The sequence below is a fragment of the Pleurodeles waltl genome, chromosome 5 (genome assembly GCF_031143425.1).
Source record: "Pleurodeles waltl isolate 20211129_DDA chromosome 5, aPleWal1.hap1.20221129, whole genome shotgun sequence".
In the NCBI taxonomy this organism is placed as follows: domain Eukaryota; kingdom Metazoa; phylum Chordata; class Amphibia; order Caudata; family Salamandridae; genus Pleurodeles; species Pleurodeles waltl.
Window position 1 is genome coordinate 101,881,798 of NC_090444.1, and position 25,048 is coordinate 101,906,845.

Here is a 25,048-nt window from a genome sequence, read left to right on the forward strand (position 1 = left end):
TTTGCCATTAGGAAAACAGCGATGGTTCGGAGAAGGTACACCAAAACGGGGTCTTTCCTTTTAAGGTTCAAGCTTGAACAACCATCCGCTATATTTAGGGTTACCTATATCGCGGTGGTGGAAATCCTTAGTGCCACGGACGTCTCCGTTAAAGGAACTGAGGGATCATTATCATATATGAGACCGAGAGAGACTGGCGGACCTGAAAATTAGAGCCAGACCAATCGTTGGCGGCGCCATGTCGCGTAGGCTCTCACTATCCTAAATGAGACTACTGGATTTTTGGGCGGCAAGATCGTTCACAGTGTGGGGGACTAAGTCTAACCCACGGAGAAGGACCCTTGTCACCCCAAATCCGGGTTGAGCTCTGGCTAACTAGCAGTGCCTCATCTCTCCCAAAGGGAAGAGACAATTGGGCAGCCGAGCGCATGACATCTTAGTGCTTCCCAGGGAAGTCGTGGTCACTCAGATCCCACCCAGTTCTCTCATACACAATGTGGTCTCATATATAAATGACAAAGGCAGTTTGTCTGGTATCTGCCAAAGAAGGTTCTGCGCCATAGTGGCTTCATCAGAAGGATCAGATCCCAACAAGTTCATGCTGAAATCACCACTTAGGATTAATTGGGGGCATGGAGCATTATTGACTAGTTCTTCAATATTCTCTTTCGGTTTACATGCAGCTTCTAGTTTGCGAGTTTTCCCGGTGGGATGTAGATGTTCATTAGGGCTAGTTGAAGGGTGGAGGGGCCTTGGGTCACAGTAAGAAGAACTGTCAACAGATTGCTACACATTGCTGCAGACGTGTGATGGCGCCCCTTCATTGTTGAACTGAGATATGTGATGAGTCCACCACTCAAGCACCCAAAGCGAGCCCTCCTTGTTGCCGAAACATGATCGCTCACAAATCCTGTAATTGCAGGTGGGGATTCTGTCCATGTCTCTTGCAGCATTATTATCTGGAATGACGTTAGGTAGTTGAGTAGGCACTTGTCCTCCAGTTTGTCCAGTAGCCCATTGATATTCCAGGAACATATTGCAAAGTTGGATTTGTCCTTTTCTTTGCTGATATTTAGCCCGTCCCATCATAGTTGCCTTGATCCTATGCTCAGTGCACTAGTTAACCAGCTTCAGTCATTAGAGAAGGATGGTGCCCCAGAGCCAGGCAGAGATGCTGAACTGGGCCTTGTCATGCCGTGAGAGTTCATTGAGTTCCTTGTGGTCTTTTTGGAAGCACTGGGTGATGGTTGAGACCCTTGACCGTCCTGCCGGTTTAAAAGAGGTTGTGGATAAGCAGGGTGTAGTGCCGGGGTTATATGTATCCCCCAGCTCCTAAATGTAGTTCCTACTCCAAGCATTTGTTCTGCTCCCTCTGCCGAGGTCCAGGTAACTTTGGTTACTTCATTCGTCTGGAGTGCCAAGGGAGGGATAAATGCCACTGAGACCATGTCCGCCGAGGTGGGATTTGCGGTTTCACTGAGTTGTCCTGACAGGCTTGATCTATGCTCCAGGTGCAGCAAGGTTATTGTGGAGCTTGGGGCATTGTTACGCAGGGTCAACGGAGAGCTCGTAGAGGCTATTTGCAGCTGGAGCATCATATGGTTGGTCCTGCTTTGAGGCCTGGTAGCCTCAAAAGTTGTTGGCGCTGTCGGTGTGAGGTCGCTCTCCTGCACCCGCTCCCTGGGCTTTTCTTGGCTTACTAAGTTCTGGGACAGTTGGACCTGGCGAGATCTGTTATCAAAGTTTGCTGTGACAATAAGGGGCACATTTGATGAAGTGCATTTGTCAGGACATTTGACGGTTCCCGGACGAGGGGTCTGGGACATGCCTCCTTTGTCAATGATGTTACTACTAGAATCACCAATAGAGGCACCTTCACATAATTGTCTTGGTGAAAAGGTGGAGCTGGAGCGGGGCGTCGGCTTGAAAGCACTAGATTACCCACCCTTTGTTTCCGATGAGGGTGCGAGCACTTGAGTCTGAAGCCCTGAAGGAGAGCAGGACGATTTTCTGGGTCCCTCTACCTGGCTGCTAAAGAAGGAAATTATGTTTTTGTTATTAGATGTTCTTAGGCTGTGTTTCCTCCCATTGGCATTTCTTCTGGAGTGGGGGAGGTGAACATTTTTTAGCTGAGGTGTCAATTATGGCATGAGGAAGAGGAGCCGCAAGGCTGGGAGGAGACCCGAGCTGCTCGGTGAGACTGATTTCTGCAAGGAGGTTCCAAGGGGCTGTGTTTGCTTGGTTATTCGCTAGCGGTCGGTGGCCATCCGTAGGTTCCTGTAAGGAGGGCTTGGAAGGTTCCAAGGATGTGTCCTGCAGACATGTTGTTGGGGGATGGAGAGGGTTGTCGTTCGTGGGGTCGGAGGTGAGTCTAAGAGCAGACACCTTGTTTTGAGGAAGTGCTCATTTCAAGTCCTCAAAGACGCTGCTTAAGGCTCCTGATAGAGAGCTTAGTTTATCCAAGATTGAAGAGCAGGTACAAGGACAGGCAGGTAGCCAGGAATCTGCAGTGTTCTGAGCTCTGACTATCAAGTTATCGAGATCTGCAATTTTTGAGTCCATTCATGAAGTAAAAACTGCTAATGTATTTAGCAATTTAATTTGGGCGTCCACTTTGGTGGACTGGAGATGTAGGGTACTCTGTATGGTATTCAGAACTGTTGGTATATCTGGGGCAATGGCAATCTCAGAAGGTATGTCGACCCTCAATTGGAGCCAGGTCTTAGAGCAAGTCGCTGCAGTTGAGCGCGGGGTAGAGCAAGACTGACTCTGCCCCAAGGCGCCAAGCCCATCTCCGTCACCAGTAGTATATAACCATGCAGCATCCACTCATGTATAGAGATTCAAATCATATTTTTATTTTTAAACCCATAGAATGAAAATCTATACAATTTATTTATATATGTTAAAATAAGTTAGTTACCCCAGAGACACCCAAAATAGTGTAAGAAAAAAGTGCTTGTGCAAGAAAGAACAGAGAATTCAAAAGCCACCTTCCCATTTTATTATACAAAATATATACACAATGGAGCCTGTCAGTTGACCATTCTACAACATTATATATCACAACTTCATAAGTGTAAAATGTCCTAATCACTGTTGCTCCTTGATAATCGGGTTGTTTCGATTCCACGCTAGAAGGGGACCAGTAATGGCGTTACCTCTACAGCGTGTGCAGTGGATATCATTTATAAAATGCAAGGTGTCCTTTTGGATTGATGCAACTGAAAAATATTTGAACATTGAGGATGGTGATTCCCTGAAATTGGATATTAGGGAGGTTACATAAGGATTCCCCCCTTTTATAAGATGCTAAGGCATTGAGACCCTGGATTTTATAAGTAAAACATACACATTTTTATGAATGCTAATGATGATAAACCATAAGTTGGCCCGTATGTGGTTGATGTCCTGAGGAAGACCCGCAGTTGAGGCAGAGAGTGGGCCCTATATATTTCGCCAGGTCGAAACGTCGACAATTCAGATTGAGCCTGGATTTAATTTCTTTTGTGATCATCAAGGGGTAATTGTGATTTGGACATTTTAACCCATGAAGTTGTTTGTTTTTCTTAATTTTCTTAAATATTTTCCATTTGGACCATTGTAGTTGTTTTAGCAGCAGTTAAGCAGCAAGAGCGCGGTGGTAGCAGCGTACACGGAATGACCTCTACAGGCTGACATTTTTAAAGTTCCTCTGCTGTGCACCTAGTTCACCTTCGGTCTACCTTAGGTTGGTGTGCAGTGCTGCAGAGTGCATGTGTGATGGGTATGTACTTGGTAAATGCATTTCTGTGTTCATAATAATGGTACAATACATGAAGGATGCAGTGCTTCCTTAGTATTCTGTTCACAAAGTATCCCTCACATTTCAGTCGTCCTCATACACTAGTGGTCACAAAAGATATGCTATTGAGTACTAAGAAAGACATAAAGTAGACTTCAAATGCTGTAAAAAGATAAGCTACATTCTAAATGCAGTATTCATTTTTGGTAAGGGTATCCATCCTCCGTTCCCTGTCAGTCATCTGATTTACATGACCGCCGTAGTGGTATGTGTGTGTAGATGCGTCCAGTGCATCCTTCTGTAAATAAGTGTATGGTAGCATCCATGCTTTCCTATTGACAGCCTCTCACTTTCATGAGTCCACTTTATAAAGTGGGAGATTTTATGGCTAAAAACACACTACACAGTCAATGTGTGCTTTTTATGTGAATACTCTTAATTTAATGCTTTTGTTTTCCCCATCTGTGCTTTTGAATGTTTTGATAATAATTTAATGAATCCAGCACAATGCCTCACTTGTATTACAAAGTCAGATATTGTTAAAATTAAACTATTTTGAAGGTAGCTTTGAAATCATTCTGCAAGTTAGTTGAATAATGGCAGTAATTTTTAAGCAATTTCAAGGACTGAAATGCAGAGCAGCTCATGTGTAAAGTGAAAATAGGTAAAAGCCCAAATGTATGTAGGGCTAAAAATTTATAATGTAAAGTTTTGTGTTAAGGATAAATAATCTATTGGTATTTTATACCAAGCTGGTCATTGCTCAGCATTGAGCTATGTAACAGTTCAGTTGACTGTGATCCGCAGTCCCAACTTTTTAAATTTCCACTGTTTTCGGAACAGAAGCATCATGTTCAAATACATATATTTATGTTTCACTTATAAATACATCCAATTATTTGTAAATGTTAAGTGTAGGTGAATGTGTGAAAATAAATGTGCCTAATATAGATGGGCTTCTACAACACTTAGGGGCTCGTTATAAGTTTGGCAGTCCCACCACGGGACCGTCCAACTCATGGGGAGGACGCCACCGGCAAATCGGTCATGTCACCTCACCTTTCCCACCAACCCCCCTAACCCCCCTGCGAGCGTATGACAAAGTTCCCACCAGGCTCACTGGCGGGAACATTGTAATACACGTTCCTGCTGGGCTGTCCGGTGGGAACAGTGATAAGGGAGCTGAGGCCAATATCCTAGCACTCCAGCACCTTCAGAATGCAAAGCAAACAGGCGCATTTCGAGGGTGCTGGGCAGTTGGGCCCCTGGCACTGGCTTTCCACCAGCCTTTTCATGGCAGGGTCCCTGAGTTCAGCTCCTCCATGGCTGGTTACAAGCCTGACCGCCATCACACAGGTAGGCAGCCAACTGACCCTTCTAGTTCACTTCAGTTCTGTACACAGGTTACAAACAGCAGGTCCAGTGCTGTTTTGCTATGCCAGAACTCCACAGAGTGTTCTGAAGGACTAATAGTGAGGTGCTACCTTTGTTCAACTCACTAACCAGTGGGTGGAGGTGACGCTTGTACACTCACTGACCAATTGGCAAAAGGTTCCCAATGACAAACATTCCCCTTTTGCTGTACATCTCGCTTCTCTCACAGTGCACCATTCTCAGTAGAATCCAAGATGGAAAAAAACGTTCTGTCCCCGGAGAGAGCGTGTGGCACTCCTAAGGGTGTGTTTATGCTAATAGGCATCCCCCACTCAACCATTCCAAACTAGTTCTGGGGACAACTCCCTCCTCCACTCAGGCTCGCACCTGGAAGCTAAAGTGTGTTTTAGATCAAAAGATCCATCATCTCCAGACTTCCCATTTTACTAAAACTATTAAAGTGCAGGTCTTCCCGGTCCCTTTTAAGTCAGTGAAGTTCATGGATACTCCTAAACCTACCCTGCTTGGGCTAAGCTGGTTCTCATTTCTCCACCAAGCCATTATCTCTGCTCTGAGAGCAGTATTTTCCACCTCCTCAAAACAGCACTGGCAGGCCATCACCAGGTAGGCAGGTAAGCTTGTAGGGGTTTTGGGCAGGGAAGTGTACCTTTTTCAAAGTTACTTTTCCTAAATATTTATCAAAAATCTATGAAAAATTGTTTTAATAAATAGTAAAAACAGTTGTTGAACCGTCTCTGTATCTTACTCCAAAGCAAAGATTTCTTCAAAGAGCTAGTTACATCACTGACATTGAAAATAGCATTGTGGGTGTTAGAAATGGGGTCTTTGGTTGACAGGTTACCCCCTGTTCAAGCAAGGACCCTCACTCTAGTCAGGGTAAAAGAGAATCACCCTCAGCTAACCCCTGCTTACCCCCTTGGTAGCTTGGCAGAGCAGTAGGCTTAACTTCAGAGCGCTAGGTGTAAGTATTTGTACCAACACACACAGTAACTTAATGAAAACACCACAAAATGACACAACACCAGTTTAGAAAAATAGGAAATATTTATCTAAACAAAACAAGACCAAAACGACAAAAATCCGACATACACAAGTCAAGTTATGAATTTTTAGAGATTAAACTCAAAAATAGCGCTTAGAAACAAAAATGCTTCGATGAGATGTTAACACGGCGTCGTGACGGAGTCGTTCCCCAACAAGCCGACACCAGCTGGACACAGAGTCGTGTAGACCCCCAAGTACAGTACCTTTGGTGAAGAGTGAAAACAAGCCGATGCGCGAAGTCGGGGATCGCGGCGTCTGTGCAAAACGTTGAATCCACGAACTTTGAGCGGCGTCGGTCACGACGTGGTGCGGCGACTTCCGCGGAGTCGCAGACTTAAGCGGGGCTGCAGCGGCGTCGGGCCTGCGAAGAGCGTCGCGTTCCCGCGAAGGTCACGGCGTCGGGTGCAGCCGGCGTCACCGGATTCAGCAGCGGCGGCGGTCTGGAGTCGTCCAAAGTCGATTTCCTTGGATTTCCACCAGCTTTCCTTTCAAGGGCCCAGGGACTGGATAGGGCACCACTTGTCAGAGAAGGAGTCTCTCCAGAGACTCCAGGTGCTGGCAGGGAGAAGTCTTTGCTGTCCCTGAGACTTCAAACAACAGGAGGCAAGCTCTAAATCAAGCCCTTGGAGATTTCTTCACAAGATGGAAGGCACACAAAGTCCAGTCTTTGCCCTCTTTTTCTGGCAGAAGCAGCACTGCAGGAAAGCTCCACGAAGCACAGTCACAGGCAGGGCAGCACTTCTTCCTCAGCTATCAGCTCTTCTCCAGGCAGAGGTTCCTCTTGGTTCCAGAAGTGTTTCTAAAGTCTGTAGGTTTGGGTGCCCTTCTTATACCCATTTTAGTCTTTGAAGTCCCCTTTCTTCAAAGGGGACTCACACCTACTTGTGAAATCCTGCCTTGCCCAGGCAAGGCCTCAGACACACACCAGGGGGTTGGAGTCTGCATTGTCAGAGGCAGGCACAGTCCTTTCAGATGATAGTGACCACTCCACCCCTCCCTCCTAGCAGAGATGGATGATCAGGAAATACAGGTTACACCCCAGCTCCCTTTGTGTCACTGTCTGGTGTGAGGTGAAAAACAACCCAACTGTCAAACTGACCCAGACAGGGAATCCACAAACACGGCAGAGTCACAGAATGGTTTAAGCAAGAAAATGCTCATTTTCTAAAAGTGGCATTTTCAAACGCACAATCTCAAAATCAACTTTACTAAAAGATGTATTTTTAAATTGTGAGTTCAGGGACCCCAAACTCCACATTTCCATCTACTCTCTAGGGGAATCTACACTTTAATCATATTTAAAGGTAGCCCCCATGTTATCCTATGAGAGAGAGAGGCCTTGCAACAGTGAAAAACGAAGTTGGCAGTATTTCACTGTCAGGACATATAAACCACATTACTATATGTCCTACCTTATCCATACACTGCACCCTGCCCTTGGGGCTACCTAGGGCCTACCTTAGGGGTGCCTTACATGTAAGAAAAGGGAAGGTTTAGGCCTGGCAAGTGGGTACACTTGCCAAGTCGAATTTACAGTGTAAAAATACACACACAGACACTGCAGTGGCAGGTCTGAGACATGATTACAGGGTTACTTGTGTGGGTGGCACAACCAGTGCTGCAGGCCACTAGTAACATTTGATTTACAAGCCCTGGCACTTCTAGTGCACCTTACTAGGGACTTACTAGTAAATCAAATATGCCAATCATGGATAAACCAATCAACATTACAATTTACACAGAGAACATATGCACTTTATCACTGGTTAGCAGTGGTAAAGTGCTCAGAGCTAAAAAACCAACAGCAACAGGTCAGACAAAATAGGAGGCAGGAGGCAAAAAGATTGGGGATGACCCTGCATAAGCAAAAAAAGTCCAACAGTGGGAACATGAAAACATTAAATTCCTACATGTTCCATTTTTAGATTCCATGCGCACTAACCTGTGGGCTACAAGACTTACTAATGGGTCACTTACTTAATATTTAAAAGTAGGGTTTCCCTCCTGTCAAAAGGTTTATTTCCTTGTCAACATAATGAATGGCTCTGCAAATGCTGCAGTCAGAGTTGGCATTTAACTTTCTATGCTATTGGTGCATTTCTGTACACCTTATATTATCCCCTTACTGTAAAGTTTAATATGGCCAATTTGACCATGTTTTAAGGGGCAGAGTACATACACTGGGAACTGGATAGCAGTATGCTAGTGTGCAGCAGCACCAGTTCACACAAAATATGGGCCACCATGCAAAAAAGAGGAACTTTGTCACAGGGTAAAAAAGAGAGGCAGATAGATTGAAACAGTGGGGGAAGTAGAAAATCATACACGCTTGATAAGAGTACTGAGCTAATAAGGAGTTGGTGGACAGCTTAGTGATAATGGGAAATATGAGAAAGATAAGAATGTATACTAAGCTAAATCTGGAAAGCGAGCATCTCGGAAAAATACAAGACAAAAGAGAGGACAAACTACTGCAGAGAATGGAAAACAGGAGTATAGAAAAGACCAGACAGAAGCAAAAAGAAGATCACCATGACACCGTTAATAATATAATAAACTGGAGGTGGGCGAGACAATTCGAAAAAAGGCAGACAACACTGTTGACAGAGGAAAGCAGAAACAAAGGTGAGGAGTCACTTAAAGGAAAGGAGTAACCACAGTAAGGAGAAAGGCAAAAGTAATAGAGATGGCATTTGAAAGAACGCAGGGACATGAGAAAGCACACCGAATAAAACACATTGCAAATAAATAAGTATGAACGCTGAGAAGAAAGAGATTGCACAAAGGAAAAAAATAACACAGAAAAGGCAGTGAAAAATAGCACTAAAGGCAAATGAGGGAGTAGTAATGAAGGAGACAGCTGATTCTCAGAAACTGAGAACTTCTAATGAACTTTTTCAAGGACAAAGGAGAAGGAGAAAATGAAAGACCACTGAGGAACAGAGAGGGAAAAAGAGATTTGGGGCAAGATGTTATTTATACACATTGTGGATGTTGGTTTAGGGATAATCTTCGGTATGTGAAGGAAGTAGGTAATAATTGAGAGTGTGCTCATATATTGTTTTATGCATGTGAGCGAGGTGAGTACTAAAGCAGCTTACCCCTACTAAATAGAATATGGACTTGTGCGCATAATGAAACCAATGGAAAATTCAGGGTATGTGTGCTAGGCAAGACATGACCTTCATACCTATATTGCACTTGAGCTAGTCCAAAGTTTACTTGCTGGATAAAAACTGTTTCTCACATTCTAAATAGTGCACTTGTACTGAAGGTGCCCAAAGCCAGCAACATATTGTAAGCAGGTCGAGAAAAAGGGCGTCTTTTATGTAATAGTAAAGCACTTTTCGATTTGTTACAGCGGGTAGTCAATAATATTGCAAAAACAGTGGCTTCTTAATACAAGTATCAACATTACATGGACATCAGCATGTGTCAGTTTGTTAGAAATAGTGTTTCATTTGATACGATAACAATGAAGACATTGACATTTCACATATAAGCTTCAGGGTCATTAGGAAGTTTCTTGGACAGTTTCCCTTGTGACCCCACAGCCTTTCATCCAGCCCCATGCTTCTTCCTACCTTGACTTGATGGCAAAATGTGAAGTGTGAACATGGAATGCTGTTTGTGTCACACTTCTGCCAAGTGGAGTGATGAGCAGATGAAAAGTGCGGCTTTTCAGTGCTTACTGGGATAGAGGCGGATCAGTAGTCAGACTCCATCTTTATAACGTTTTACAATATCTTTAAAAACAAACTGAGAGAATAATAAGAGATACAAAAATAGCTGTCACATGACATTCAAAAAAGGACTATCCTAAGATTAATATAATACTCAAAATAGAAAGGGGCCATGGATGGGTTACCGTATGAAAACAGCCTTTGGATAAAACCGCACCTGATATGTTTTTTTTTAAATTATTATTCCAATGGATTTACTTGCTTTTAATTCTGTACTACCCACGTTGAACATTTATTTTCTTTCTGCATAATTCAGGAAATATGCCAGAAGGAATTATTATGCTAAAAGCACTACATGCTCTTTATTCATCATAGAAATGCTGGTAGCTGAATGGTTAAGCTTTATGTTGTTTTTGTAGTGAGTCTGCGACCAGGTTCAATATATTAAACATTTAGTTTTATTTTTTAAATGTATTTTATGTAGTTGTAAAAATCAGTTTTATTTACCAACACACACTTTGACGCCTGCATAGTGTTTGGCATGTTTACATAAACATATAGAAAGGGGACCAGGTAGCAAGGATGATGGGGTGACAGGAAGCAAATGAGGCATCATGGAGAGTGAAGGTGGGGACTGAAGGAGTAGTGGTTGAATATGTCAGGAACAGAGGAGCAAGGAGGTGGGAATAAACACAGAGTCCCAGTTGACGGACAAGAGGAGTGATAATGGGGATTTAGAGTCAAAAGAATTGGGGAGCAAGGATGATGGGGAGGCAAGCAAGCAAAGTTGGAGGCTATCTGAAGCCTTGTCCCATTAACAAACTGCAAGGAACACAGAAATGGTACAATGTTACCTTTTACAAAATGCTACAAGCTTAAAAGGCAGCCCGTCCAACCAATGGCAATCCTTGAAAAGTACCTGTGAGCCAGCCAATGGCTGAAGAGGGCTGACCCTAACAATGCTCTTTGTATATTTTCTCCTAAAGTATTGGTAACAGTAGGTCTCCACAGCTAAAGTAGTCTGTTGTAAGACTTAAAGATGACAGATCATTCATTCACAAAAACGGATAAATGAAATAAAAAACATGAGGTCATAAAAGTTAACAATACGAAGAAAGGAAATCGATGTGGTGGAAAGTAATATATAATGATGTTGAGATTTTTTAAACATGGAGGGGGTAGACTGCCTGCCACCTTCCAACAGATGCCCCAATGCATTTACATAGATGCAGTCATCAATAGTGTTCGTACTCACAATGAACCAAGTGTTCGCACACAATATTGACACACCAAGTGCTCAATATCCCTGAACACTTGCTTTGTGCTAGTTGGCTATCCTCAGCAAGGAGCAATGTATGGGTTTTGGAGTGCCTGGCAAGCTGCTTTCAGTATATCATGTTCTGTGCCGCTCCAAGCACACAGGCTCTTCCTCAGTGTTTGTCAACCCAATATTGTTTTAGTAAATTAAAACAAAAGGGGAGGGAAGCACACTGTCTGTTTGCCAGCACCAACTCACCCAGTAGACTTTATATGCAGTCCTTAATACAGTGTATAATCACAATGAATCAAGTGTTTGTTCCCCATTGTCGGTGCAGCCTGTGCTTGAATATACAGTCTGACACACATATTGATAGTAGATAAATATACTGAAGAATCTTACTCAATTGTAAGTCCTGTCTCACTAGTACAATGTGTTAAACAAACCATTGTATCAAAGAAATATTAATAAACTGGTCCGGAAACATAAAACCGAATGGTTCATTCTAAAATAGGGCAGCAGGAAAGCCAGTCAAGTAAAGCCCAGTATAAGGACTGTTCTTAATGACGACTGCTGGGAGTCGGAGAGAGGAGGAACAGGCCCTTTGAAAGCAGTAGGTCCAGTTTATCCAATTGTATCTTGGAGCTGGTTATCAATTCCTAATGGTTCGAGTTGGTATTTTGATTTAATTAGTTGTATTTTCTTTGATCTTTCCTGATGTAATCAAGAATCAAAATTCTCATTTGTAATAACTGCATGCAGAAGGCACTATTTGGTCCTGGTCACCAGTGTAGACCTTTTTCCAAAACTTCACACTTCTGGCATTCAGTTTGATAATAGTAACACTAGAAAAAAACTAGGAATCACTCTCTACCAAAGCAGATTATTATTGCTTTTTTGCTTAGCTCAGGCTAAGTACGATTCCATTGCAGTAAAACTGTTTCTAGTCACAGCACATTTTATGTACATTGCTTGCTTTTTTAGGGTCGAGCTTGCGTTGCATGCGCTCGGGCATGCGTATCGCAGTGAGACGCTTTAGGGTTTAGAAAAGGGCTCGGAGCCCTGTCGACGTCACGTCAGTGTTTTTCATTGGTTCGTGGGCCTGCCTATTAGAATCTGCTTGCTTTCATTAGTCGAAGGCATGCATACGTCATGCCTTTTCCGGTGGCTAGCCCTCCTCGAGCACAGCGACCAAGTAGAGAAAACATGCGAGGCTTGCTGTTTTCTGTCTGGCTCGTGGACTACATTTTCTCTAATTTACTAGCGCGATTTCGCTTGGCAGAAGTCGAGGGCTTTACACAGTTAATTGCACTTTTTTTCGGGTTATGTACATAAATGCACTTTTGACAATAGGTGAAAAGTCGGGTTTGGAGTTTACAACGCGATCAGCTTGAACATGAACAAACGCGAGACCTGTTGCATTGCAAATGCTTGCTATTATTGCATCTATAAACGTTAGATGCATATTGTTGTGATGAGCTCAACAACATTTTTTAATCCTAGGAGTAATGTTTTTCTTTACTTTCAAACATTACATATAATCTCACAACTGACAATCCATTGTGGGCGCTATCACCTAGTACATTTTGTTATCACCAGTCATCTGGGCACTCATGAACTGCAGATCCCACAGATTTCATAACCCGACTGATTAAATCACAGTCATGTTGCCCAACTGGGCTCTATCATTCAGTTCTGCTCTATTCTGTATTCACTAAAGTGCAAATAGTAATTGGTTGCATAAACTCATCAACTCATTCTTCACAGTCTTTTAATACAAGACATTTTTATGAGGATGTCATTCACCAGCCCATGACCATAAATGTAATCATCCTGAACATGAATAACCTGCAGTCAGGGATCCGTACCTCCTCTTCATCATAGCTCATATTTCACCCACTGAAGAACCTCACCAACAAACGTGCATTCCCTACTGGAATGGGTTATTGGAGTCTGATGGTGTCTATGTGTTTTAAAGTGGCAATGCTATTAAGCAAGTGCATTTCTCTTTTTGTCCACCAGGCGCACATCGCTTAATATCTAAAAACCCACATTTTGCAACGGGAGTCATGGTAAAACATTTTAAACTGGTCAACTACAAGGGAAGATACTCAGGATTGAAAAAATACATATTTTGTGTGATTTTTTTTAAAAACTATATTCCTGTGATAAAATTGTATCCTAAAAACTCTACGTTGTTCTTGTGAATATTAAAGCAGTGACCTTTGGGTTAGTTGTCTCAGCCAGTGGTTTCATCATGTCAGCCCCGTTCAGCGATTGCTTGAGTAAAGTCTCTGGAGTATGCAGGTTTGGGTTTTGCATTGCTTTTCATGACTGTCAGAAGGGAGTCTGATGGGACGGCTAGTGGCACCACAAGGTATCACTGCATAGAGGAAACCATTTGTTGGAGTGTTATTCACATGTCTAACCAATCCAACGGAAAGCATACAAGCAAGCTGCAGACTGTGATGAGTCCGTGCTAGCGAGACTCAGAAAAAGGATCATTGAAGCAGCTGAACAGGCGAGTCCCACTGGATTGTGAGAAGAATACTTCCATCTAGGATGACCTCCACTTGGTGCAGCGAGTACCATTGTTTTATCCTCATATGACCGTTTGAGGCACTTGCATTACTTGTGAGGTGGGTGCCTGGGTTTCTTATTTTCAGAAAAGCATTGGTGGATTCCCTGGGTGCCACGAGACCCCTGACCCACCTGGGTGCCACAAGAATACTGCAGCTATCTTCCCCCCCCCCCCCCCACACACACACACACAGGAAATTAAGTGTTTTGTGGGCTTAGTATTTTTAATAGATAATTTATTATGATCCATCATAACATAACATTGTATAACATCAGGGCAGTGAGTGTCACATTCTAAGTTACATATGGTAAGGCAACAACATTTTTATTGCTTGGTAGAAAGTATTTTTTAATGGACATCTGACTATGAATAGGTAATATGTTTCAATGAAGGAGAAGTCAAGTAAGGGATATCATTGACCTTGAATGTTAGTTCCCCTAGTCCTGGATTCCAGGGGTCGGGGAACCGGGTAGCCTGGCGGGGGGGCAAACCATGGTTTATGTAGCATACCTCTTGGTTTTTTATGTTTATGTGGCCTTCGGTTTTGGCAGAAGCAACATCATTGTGTCCCTGTGGGTTAGACAGAAATGGCCATCTGTTGTCTCTGCTGGGATTCTATAATATTCCCCCGTCTCTACTGACCTTTACAGCGCCCTATCCCATGTTGTGAAAAGGGGTTTGCTAGGACGTTTCCAGTTTTGTGCAGAGAGGTACTTCCTTAATATCTTAGTTAGGGAGATCCTCCAGTTTTGGTGTTCATTTTTGTTAGAGCGTAAAAATACGCTGTGCAAAACATTTTGAAATCATAATCTATACTAAAATTGGTGGTGTTTTTAGACGTAGTTTAAACATTTGCAAGGCATTGTGGGTCAGAAAGCTAACTGGGAGTCATGCAAGACACACCACCCTGGTTTCCTCTCGGTACCTAGTTTTTAGAAAAGCCCAGGGTGAGTAGATGGCCCTGGGTGCTGGTCAGTCCCTGGCTTAAATACTGCAGCTACCTACATCACAAGAGGTGAACAGACCTTATGGTGCCCTATATCCTTGACTGTTATCCAGCTATGGAGGGGTTGTTGAGGTGGTGAAGCTATGGAACTGTCTCTCCAAAAGTACACACACAAATTCTTCTGAAGGTGCAGCAGACCTGCACAGGTTGAAAAACTTGCAATGAAGAAGTTTGTGCATAGCCTCCACCCACAGACTGGAAACCCACTCCCTGCTGGATTTTCCAGATTACCATATCTTCAAGCGTGTGATATCAGTTCTTCACCTGGTAACAGTATGAAGAGAAGAACATTGTGTTGTGACACACTGTAACACAATATGAGTTGGTTAGGTCCTAAAGAATGATTGTAATTGTAAACAAAAATCTTGACATTTCCACAGTGCTTTTGGTGGCCTTTCCTATGCCGACAGAAACCCCACCTACACAAGTCGAATACTGTTTTTATCAGGAGAATTGTGGCAGCTCTGGAATGTAGGACTTTAGCTATTCTAATCAAATTCTGAAATCTTTTCTCATGGAACTGTTAGGAAATTCTGTGATTTCATCCAAAGCTTCTCATTTGCTGGGCATTCGAAGTAAGAAAAGGTAATGAGGTCTGTGCACACCATGTTGTGCTTGACTCTCCTGCGTGTCTATTTTCAGAAATATACAGTGTTAATAGGTTTCTTACGGTTCAGGCAAAACCCGTGCCTAGACATATCAGGCAGTCACCACCACAAAAGTCTCATCTTATCCAAACATGAATTCTTCTGTTTACATGTTTGCATTTTTGGGCCTTTCCTGCCTCCATTATAGATCAACCCACACAAATGTAGTACCATTTTTAGTGGGAGAAGTGTGGAAATACTTCATGTTTGAACATTTGTTATCAACTATTAAATGTCAATGTATTTTTGACTTCCAGTTGTAAGTCAGTGTGCACAAAAAAGCATGACCTAGAATTATCTGGCATTAAGGGTAATCCAAAATTTAGAGTGGTACGAATAACCCAAGTCTCTAAACTCAGATTCTTGTAGTATTCATTAGATGGTTCAAAATGTACTCAAATATTGTTGGTATTCAATGACTAATGGGTTGGTGGCTCTGGATAGCACGTTTTTTTGACAACTGACAAAAATATGTACCTGTGACCAGAAGAGTCTGAATTTTATTTTTGTTGTACTACTTATTTCGCTCTTTCTAAATCTTTCTGGCTTCACCTTTGGGTTTCACACATTTTCCTCCCACTGTTTGCAAGTACGTAGTGATAGCAAATATAGGAAATATTGCCCACCACTTTTAAATTTGCAAAAAGTGCACTGATTTCTGTTTTTTCTCTGGAAGGTGAAAACCGAACAATCTTATCAAAGCAAATCTTTCGCTTTTTGAGGTGAAAAAAAGCTTCACTCTCGTACAGCTCTCCTTCCCATTTATCCTTGTTGGTTGTGTGAGGGACACAAGAGGGTAAATCCAGCTGGGTGAGACCAGGCTCCTTTTAGTATGAAGGCAACTGGGAATGGCCAGTGAGCACCACAGAGTTAGTGCAACACTAGCTGAACAAGGTGTGGGTAACTGGGTCCTTTCACGGTTTGAACATGTGACAAGCAACTGAGGTCAATATGAGTGAGAGCAACTACTGGGTGAGGAGGAAGATTTTGACTGATTGTCAGTTTTGCTTATAAGGTGTGCATTCCATCATGGGAGAAGCATTGAATAATGTTGGCCTGTAACCCCCGCCCCCTTTGAAAGAAGACTTCTGTCTTTTCCCATGGCTGCGAGAGGCTGGCATTGGCGACATCATGTGTTTAAACTGAAGGGACAGGCCCTTCTAACCTGTCTTTCCAAGGGTGAGTGCCTGTTGTCCACTCCTGTTAAAAGTTTTATTTAGTCTTTCCATCCTTCAATGTGGGACATGGATGGCAAATGTGAGTTTGCTCTGGATATGTGTGGCAGGGTGAATATGATGCGTGTAGTGGTGAACTGGATGGGTCCAGGAATTGATCTTGGAATTCCTCTGTATGAATGAATCACATACTGGACACCGGGGATGAGTCTTTTATTGAGGGTAGATCTGGAAATTCCGTAGCCTCCATTTGAAGTGCGCTACAGAAGACTGGTGGTTGGTAAAATGGTTGTCCTCCTCAAATGTTGTTATTTTTTCATCAACATTTCTTGTCCCCGCCTCCAAAAGCATCTTCTACTCAGCTGTGCTTCCTTTTTATTTGACTGACATAACTGGGCAGATAACCAAGAAATCTCCCGGGAGATTTTAACAACCTCACCAAGCAGGGAGGACTGCGTTCCAAGACATTGAACTGTACTGTTTGTGCGTACAGGCACAATATGCTCATCACTGGTTCCCCCTACCTAATACTTAACTCCACACTGTGATGAAGATGGATAAGGTCTGCTCCTTATCTACAGCAATGTGTGATACACCGATTAGGCCCGCCACTGACATTGATTGACACAGATGCATGACATGGGCATGGAGCTGGCTGAGACACAGGGCCCGACTTCACCATGATTGTGTTTAGAATGGGCACTGATGACACCTACTGCATAATATTACCTGTTGTAGGATCAATCAATCAGTCAGGATTTATAAAGCGCAGCTAATCACCTGATAAAGTATTCAGGCGCTTGTAGGTCCCAGAGGCTTATTTGAACAGCCAGGTCCTCAGGGCATTCGTCATTCCAGAAGTGAGGTGATGGTCGGGAGGTGTGTGTGGGATATGAGAGAAGGAGCGTTCTCCACTTCTGCTTCGGTAGACGCAGGGAGTATGGGCAAGTGAAAGGGAGGCAGAGTGTAGTCTTCTCAACAGTTGGTGGAAGTTTAGGTGGTGGTTAATGTACGCAGATCTTTGGTTGTGTAGAGCCTTGTGTGCGTGGGACAGCAGCTTGAATTGGCATTTCTGCTGTACGGGGAGTGGCGTTGCCTAAGTTGGGGTGTGATGTGGGTTTGTCTGGAAGGCCACGGATGAGTCTGGCTGCAGCATTCTGTATGGACTGAGTTGCGCTGCGATTCCTACATAGAGGGTGTTGCCGTAGTCCAGTTGGCTGGTGATGAGGGCCTGTGTCACGGTGCGTCTCGTGTGTAGAAGTAGCCACTTGAAAATCTTACATAGCATGCGCAAAGTGAGGATGTAAGCGGAGGAGATGACGTTGATCTGTGATTTCATGGTGAGCTTGTTGTCAATGATATTTCAAGGTTCATGGCATGGTAGGAGGGAGTGGGTGTGGGTCCTAGGTCTGATGGCCACCAGGAGTCCTTCCATCTGTTGCTGCTGTTGTAAAAGATCAGTACTTTCATCTTGTCTGTGTTCAACTACAGGCAGTTGTTCTTCATCCAGTCAGTTAAGCTTGTAATGCATCTGGAAGCTGGTTCTGGTGGTGGAGGAGCTGTCGGGAGTGAGCGGATGAGTTGGATGTCATCTACGTTGGAAATTATGTTGAGACCGCGGGATCTGACGATGTTGGCCAGCGGGGTCATGTATGCATTGAAGAGCGTGGGGCTGAGGTATGAGCCCAGGAGGACACTGCAGGTGATCTCCTTGGGTTTGGAGATGAAAGGTGGGGGGTAGATCTTCTGGGTTCTTGAGTGAGGAAGGAGATGATCCATCTGAGCGCGTCCCCTTGGATGTTGGTGTTGTGGAGTCTTTTGATCAGCATGTGGTGAGATACAGTGTTGAAGGCTGCCAAGAAGTCAAGGAGGATCAATGCTGCTGTTTGTCCTCCGTCTAGGAGGGTTCAGATGTCATTGGTGGCTGCCATCAGGGCAGTTTTGGTGCTGTGATTGATGCTGAAGCCGGATTGGGAGGCACTGAGTAGTTGGTATGTCATGAGTTGCTTGTTGATGATCTTTTCCAGTACCTTCGCTGGGAATGGGAGCAGGGAGATTGGCCGGTATTTTTTAGGTTCGCTGGGTTTGTCAGAGGGTTTTTGAGTAGTGGTCTGACACCGGTGTGTTTCCAGGTGTCAGGAAATGTTAGTGTTACTAGAAGTGTTGAACAGGGTGTTGAGTTATTCGCCGATCCTTTGGTTTCCACGGTTGAAGATGTAGTGTGGGCATGGGTTTGTGGGAGCTCCCGAGTGGATGGATTTCATGTGGAGGTGATGTTCTGGGTAGAGAGAATGTTCAAGGCGGTCAGTATGTGGTTTATGTTGATTACGGTGGTGGCGTATCTGTCGAGGAAGTCCATAGGTGTGGGTTGGGGTTTGAAGTGGTATATGGTTGCCATCTGGTCATGGAAGAAGTGGGCAAGGTTGACACACAGCTCCTGTGAGGGTGTGATGTTGTTTTCGCTGGCTTGGAGAATTCCTTATCGATGTTGAAAAGTTCCTTGGTGTTGTTTCCTTGGCTGTTGATGCGTATGGCAAGGACTGTCTTCTAGGTTGCCCTGAACAGGCGGTGGTACAGTTTGAGGGAGGTCTTGAAGACTGCTTTGTCAGAGGTGTCCTTGCTGGTGTGCCACCTCTTTTCCAGCTGTTTGCTGTCTCGTTTTGCTGTTCTGAGTTCTTGGGTGTTCCAGCTGGCCTTTTTGGAGCATCATCTCTGGATGTTGATCTTGATGGACGCTGTCGGCACAATTGGTGTTCCAGGCATTGACGTTTTTCACTCCCTGTTCGAGGGTGGTGGTGGTAGCGGGGTTGGAGGTGTTAAGGGAGTCCACCCAGCTGGTCTCTGAGATTTTGTTCCACCTCCGTTGGGGAGCGCTCGTCATCTTAGGGGGGGAGATGCAGGGGCTGGCGATGCTGAAGTGGACAATGGAGAGATCAGTCCATATGAGTTCTGTAACATGGCTGTATTTGACGCGGTTGCTGGAGGTGAAAATGGGGTCCAATCTGTGCTGCAGTGTGTGTAGGGTCGTGGACTATCCGGATCAATCTGTGCCTGCTCATATTGTCGAGGAGAAGTGCAGTTGTTGTTGGGATCGTCGATGTGGAGATTTAGGTCGCCAAGGAAGATGTAGTCCTCGGAGTCTAAGGGAAGGGGTGCAATGAGGTCTGTAATGGTGTTGCAGTAGTTGGAGCGCGGGCCTGGGGGTCGGTATGTGAGAGGTGCCTCTGGTGGTTGTTTTGTTGTCCATGTGGAGCTTGAAGGTGAGATTTTCCATGGGAGTGGTGGTGTTGTCGGTGGTGGTGCACTGTATGGTCTTTTTGTGGATGATGGCTGTTCCTCCTCCCAGCTTGTTGGTGCGAACCTGGTGAGCGATTTTATATCCGTTTAGGGTTTGTACTGGTCAGTGGGCTGGTGTGTGTGTGCTGTGGCAGGGGAAATGGCAGTGGGTGCAGATAAAGTGTCCTAATGTGGAGCATGGGTCAGCACGGTGGCAGTGTTGGTTGCAGCTTCTGGGGTCAATGGTGTAGAGGTCGCAATGGTTTATCTTCGGGGGAGGGAGGGCCAGTGGGTACTGGCGCTGGGTGCAGTTCCCGCGCAGACGGGTTTGCCTTTGGCACCCCAGCAGCATGCCTGCTGCACGGATGTGCTGCAGTCTGCATTAAGTAGGTCCTGGGGTGGTTCAGGGCTTCTGTTGGCAGGAAGAACGGTGAGTGGAAAAACCAGTCATGAAAACCCAGGCAGCTGCGGTGTGATGGGATGAGTCTGGAAAAGCAGGAACTGGAAGCCACAGGCAAGTGTCAGGCTAGATGTTCAGGTGCCTACTTGTGGTTGTGCTGCGGCCAGCATTAAGTAGGTCCTGGGGTGGGAGGGGCTTCTGTTGCCTGGAAGAACAGTGAGCGGGAGAAACCTGGTCGGGAAAACCTCAGCAGGAAAACCCAGGCAGCTGCGGTGTCACTTGATCAGTCTGGAAAAGCAGGAACTGGAAGCCACAGGCAAGTGGCAGGCTAGGTGTCCAGGTGCCTACGATGGCAATGTTCCTTTCTGTATAATGTTCACATATTGCGTGAAAAACTCAATGAAAACATTTTCAAATAAAGGGTGATAAAATGGATCTGATGGCCCAAGCTAACATTCGGATGCTTTCCCTCTTATCCATTAAATCTCTATGCTCCATAGAACTAGATGTCTCCAGGTAGATGTCTGTGGGTCACTAATTTGTAAATTAACCACCAGTCTGTTCACCCATTAACAAGGCTCTTCTCATTCCATTTTAAAACAATAGACCTATTGCTCTGATGAGAATCTGATATGGGTATTACCTTTTTTAAGCATTTCTGTTTTTGTAAAGCAAACCAAGATTGTGGTTTGCTAAATAAGTTTGTGGTTTACTGTTGCCCAGTGGTGATATAACAGAGAGAGTTTTTTGTTTTTTTAGCAGTAATGATTTTTTTGTGAATGAACACGTTGTGAATGTTATACTGAGATGCGATAAGTAGATAATGCGAAAAAAAATTATGACAGTGAAACAATCCTGAGTAAACTTATATAGTGACACCATTGGCTACAATATTTGAAACTGAACGACCAATACCTCCTAACTATCAGATTGGAGGCAAAACCTTTCAATACACAGGTCCCAAATTTAGTGATCCCCGTACGTCTCCTTTCTCTTTGAGAATGACTGTTTTAGTCTTATTTACATTTGGCTTATTCATTTTATTCATATACCAGTTATTTCTGTTTCAGTATACTTGTGAATGCCCTGAAAGGGAGTCTTGATAGCATGACATGTGGCTAAAATATTGTAAACCACAAAAGGACATACTATTTATATGTAAAACTAGATGTTGTAATAATGAGTACTCATTCAGAGGAGTGTTTTTTGATTTATTTTTAGTTTTTATTCGATGGAATCACAGAAAAGTCACCTGCGGAGAAACATCCTGAGGAAAGAAGGGACCAGCCAGCTAAGACCAAAATACAAGACTTGATTATAGAAATAAAGGTAAGAAATAACACACATAATAAGTTCCATTTTCTTTTCAGAAGCTTGAAGCCCAGCAATGTTCCAAAAGTGTGATGGCCGCCTGGCACTCTTTGTTCTATGGAGGACCTCCACTCTTCGTTACATTGATGTTACAGTTGTATATCTGATCCCTCCACCCAAATGTATGTGCTTTTTCCAGTGAGCACAGGCCATTTGTTAATTAGGAGTGAAATCATTGTCAGAACCACATTGTATAAATATGAGTTTTTGGGGGCATCACAGAGGTGCACATCTACATCATTAAGCAAACTTAAAATCAAAAGCAGTGTTCTCTATCTTCTCCCTTCTTTAAGACCTGTTTTTGAAATAATTTGTTGGTATGTTTCACTAGCCGTCAGCTATAGCAGCGAGGCCTTCCTGGGCATGCTTTCCTCTTTCTCTTTGGCTAGGCGTGGCTTGGTTAGCAAATTTGATTTGAAGAGATCAACAGTGCAGGCCCATTTCAGACTGTGATTATTCTACGGGAAGAATTAAGCTCCAAACAAGACAATTGCAATGGGTGGCTTTTAGGCTCAAGAGCACCCATGAAAGAGTTAAGATTGAAGGAGAAAGAAAGGTGGATCCCTTAGTTAGGAATAAATCTCCATTTGGAAGAATGAGGAGTGAGGACTTGCCATGATGTAATTAGAACTTGTCCCATCTACTGTCTGCTATTGTAATATATATGGGTTTTGATGGATTTAAATACATGATGGCAATGAAGTCAACTAAGAAAGTGGTAATCATTTCCATGCATTTTTAATGAGATTTTTAGAGTATGAAATCTGGTGCATCGCAGGACATTTTAAGCATCATTTTTTTTCAATCTCTCCAACTGATTTGTTCAAATACTCGCTAGTTATTTTTTTATTTATAATTATTTTCTGCACAAATGTGTTCTTTTTGTGTAAATTTTGATTATTGTTGGATATATTTTGAGATATATCATGCACGGTTTTAATTTATTACATAAGAAAGATTTTTGTAGTTGTTTGAGAATCCTGAAACAAATAAACAACACTTCTTTAAATACCCAGGGTAAAAAAATAAACAAAATAAAAAATGGCAAAGCCAAGCTTTCTGATATCAACTTCCTAAAACTTAGAACATCCTACCCGAGAAAACGCAGACGCAAATCAAAATTTCTCACCTCCCTTAAGGCTCTCAAAAGGCACTGTTTAAGACTCCTCCTGAAACTAGTTAATTGATGGGTCCAACAGTTGATTCTTTTACAGCTGTTACTTGTTCTATTGGTTTTGTAGTTTTGTTTTAAGTGCTTCTACACGTAACTATATTATGTTGTCCACTACCCTGCCATGAGGTCTGGGCTAAGTAAAGGCCATAATAAATAAATGAAATAAGTGGGTCTGAGGATACGTTTCTATTAAAAAGATTACCGGTTACAGGATGTGGCTTATTAAGATTATTCCCTACGTTAGTGATTTTGGGCCTCAATCAGAAGAGCGGAGGCCACCCTGCTTATGACAGCGGAGCCTTCACTCACTCTGCCTTCTGAAAAACTTACGGTGAACGTACAACCCCAGTCACACAGCGCAGGCGGCCTGCCCTGCCAACGGCAGGCCTTCTAATGTCATGTCCACTGAAAATGACACATTTAGTAGATGTAATGGACCTCATTTTCGATTTTTGGCAACCACATGAGAGATTTTCTATCAATCAGTCGGTGTGGGTGCAGGTTTTTGTACTAGAGTTGGTCTTCCGGCGGTGGCATGGTCAGTGGCGGCTGTTTCAGCATGGTGCAACATGATGGGTTGCTGGAAGCTGATGTTATTTGCAAGTGTTCTATAAGTACCCGCTCAAATTTGTACTGCGTTAGATGGTGGATTCTTCCTCCAAATAAGAATTTGTAAAAATGGGTCAAATAATGCACTATATCATCATAGATTCTGAAGGGCAAATAAAACTGACTATTCCTAGAGAGGTCAGGAGTTCCCCAACAAAGTCCTGTTCCTCAACCACAGACATTCACCATGTAACCACCTGATTACTACAGCTTTCTGAAGAGAGTTCGCCCATCTACCACTTCGAGCCTGCTTATTACCTGAGCGTTGAGTGATAAACTCCTAATCATCAACCTTTTCCATGCCCCCTCTCGCCCAAGCAGTTTGCATCGCTTACCATCCTCACTCTCCGACGTATTTCTCCCATTACAAAGTGAAAGTATTCTTTTTTCTCTGTCTATTCTCCCAAGCGATTAGACCCCACCCACACTTGCCCTCCACCTTATCAATCCCTGCGCTGTTGTGTGTGTTTACAGCGCTCCATTGCTTTGTACCTAGCTTCACATCTGAGGCTTGTATATTTATGGATATGTTTTGAAAATGTAATTATTTTCTCCCGTGAGATCAGCTTGTCAGTTCTGAGAAATGTATACAATGTGCTCTCAAATAAAAGCTTGCCTTTTTAGGGGAAAAAAACAGCCAAATTCTCCTGGACTAAAGTATGTCATTCATATGAAAGAACATTGCAATATTATGTTTTGATTTTTAATGCGTACACATTTGGTTCCAAAACAACAATGTGCTACTTCCAGCAAATACTCTTCCCTACTGTCAGTACATGGGCAGATTTTGCTTTACATCTATTACCATCCCATGCTAGAGATGCAAATCTATTCCAAACATTTCCACCACCATTATGGCCAAAGCACGGACCATTATGCCATGAGTGCCAACAATAGAATCAACCACCATTAAACCATGGCTAGCACTGTGTAAGAAATTGATAAGATTGTGGCGTGGAGGCACAACGTATTCCAGGATATCTTTCCATTAGGCATGGAAAACATTCAAGGACTAGCAATATTATGGCATGGATACTCAAAGTATGCTGTGAATTACTGTCATACGTCTAAGCCTAGCCTTTGGTTAATGTACATTTGTACCATGGGTGCACTCTATATGGACAAAAATGACCTAATTTGTACTTTGGGCTCATTATTTCAAATAGGGGCACCAACATACATTGAATGAACACAGTAAGGTAAGAAATATCACAAATAGGCCAAGGGATGGACACCACCCTGGCTAGAGTGTACAGTCGGTGGCAGGAAGTCCTATACAGACACCTTGTCCACCCCTCAGCAATCAACATGTGTTTTACAGTCTTGTCTCTGTCTCTCCCTCTCTGTTAGATCTGGTGCTGATATTACAACCCACACAGAGTTACTGACTGTCGTTTTGATGATTGGTCATTCAGAAGGTCCCTCCAGGCCGTGAATCCCACAGTACCTGTGAGCACATGACGAATCTGTTTGCAGCGCACCATTTGCATAATTTAACGAATCACATACACACAGAAGTTTGTGAGCGGGGTCGGGCATAAGGGCAGACGGGTTGTGAAGAGAAGCAGCCCCCCTACTCCACCCCCTTATGGATAAATGTGCGCCCAGCGTTACTTGCATTGCTGAGTTGAATCACACATTATCG

The 25,048-nt window shown here is 43.6% G+C and overlaps 1 protein-coding gene across 5 annotated transcripts in view; it reads left to right on the forward strand.

The window, feature by feature from the left end:
* LOC138295415 (DNA ligase 1-like) overlaps window positions 1-25,048 on the forward strand; it is a 104,824-nt gene that overhangs the window by 34,539 nt on the left and 45,237 nt on the right. For all 5 annotated transcript variants that reach the window (XM_069233700.1, XM_069233704.1, XM_069233699.1 and 2 more), the window contains exon 3: window positions 21,471-21,578. In XM_069233700.1, coding sequence (XP_069089801.1) covers window positions 21,471-21,578 — 108 coding nt within the window. The remainder of the gene's footprint in view (window positions 1-21,470; window positions 21,579-25,048) is intronic.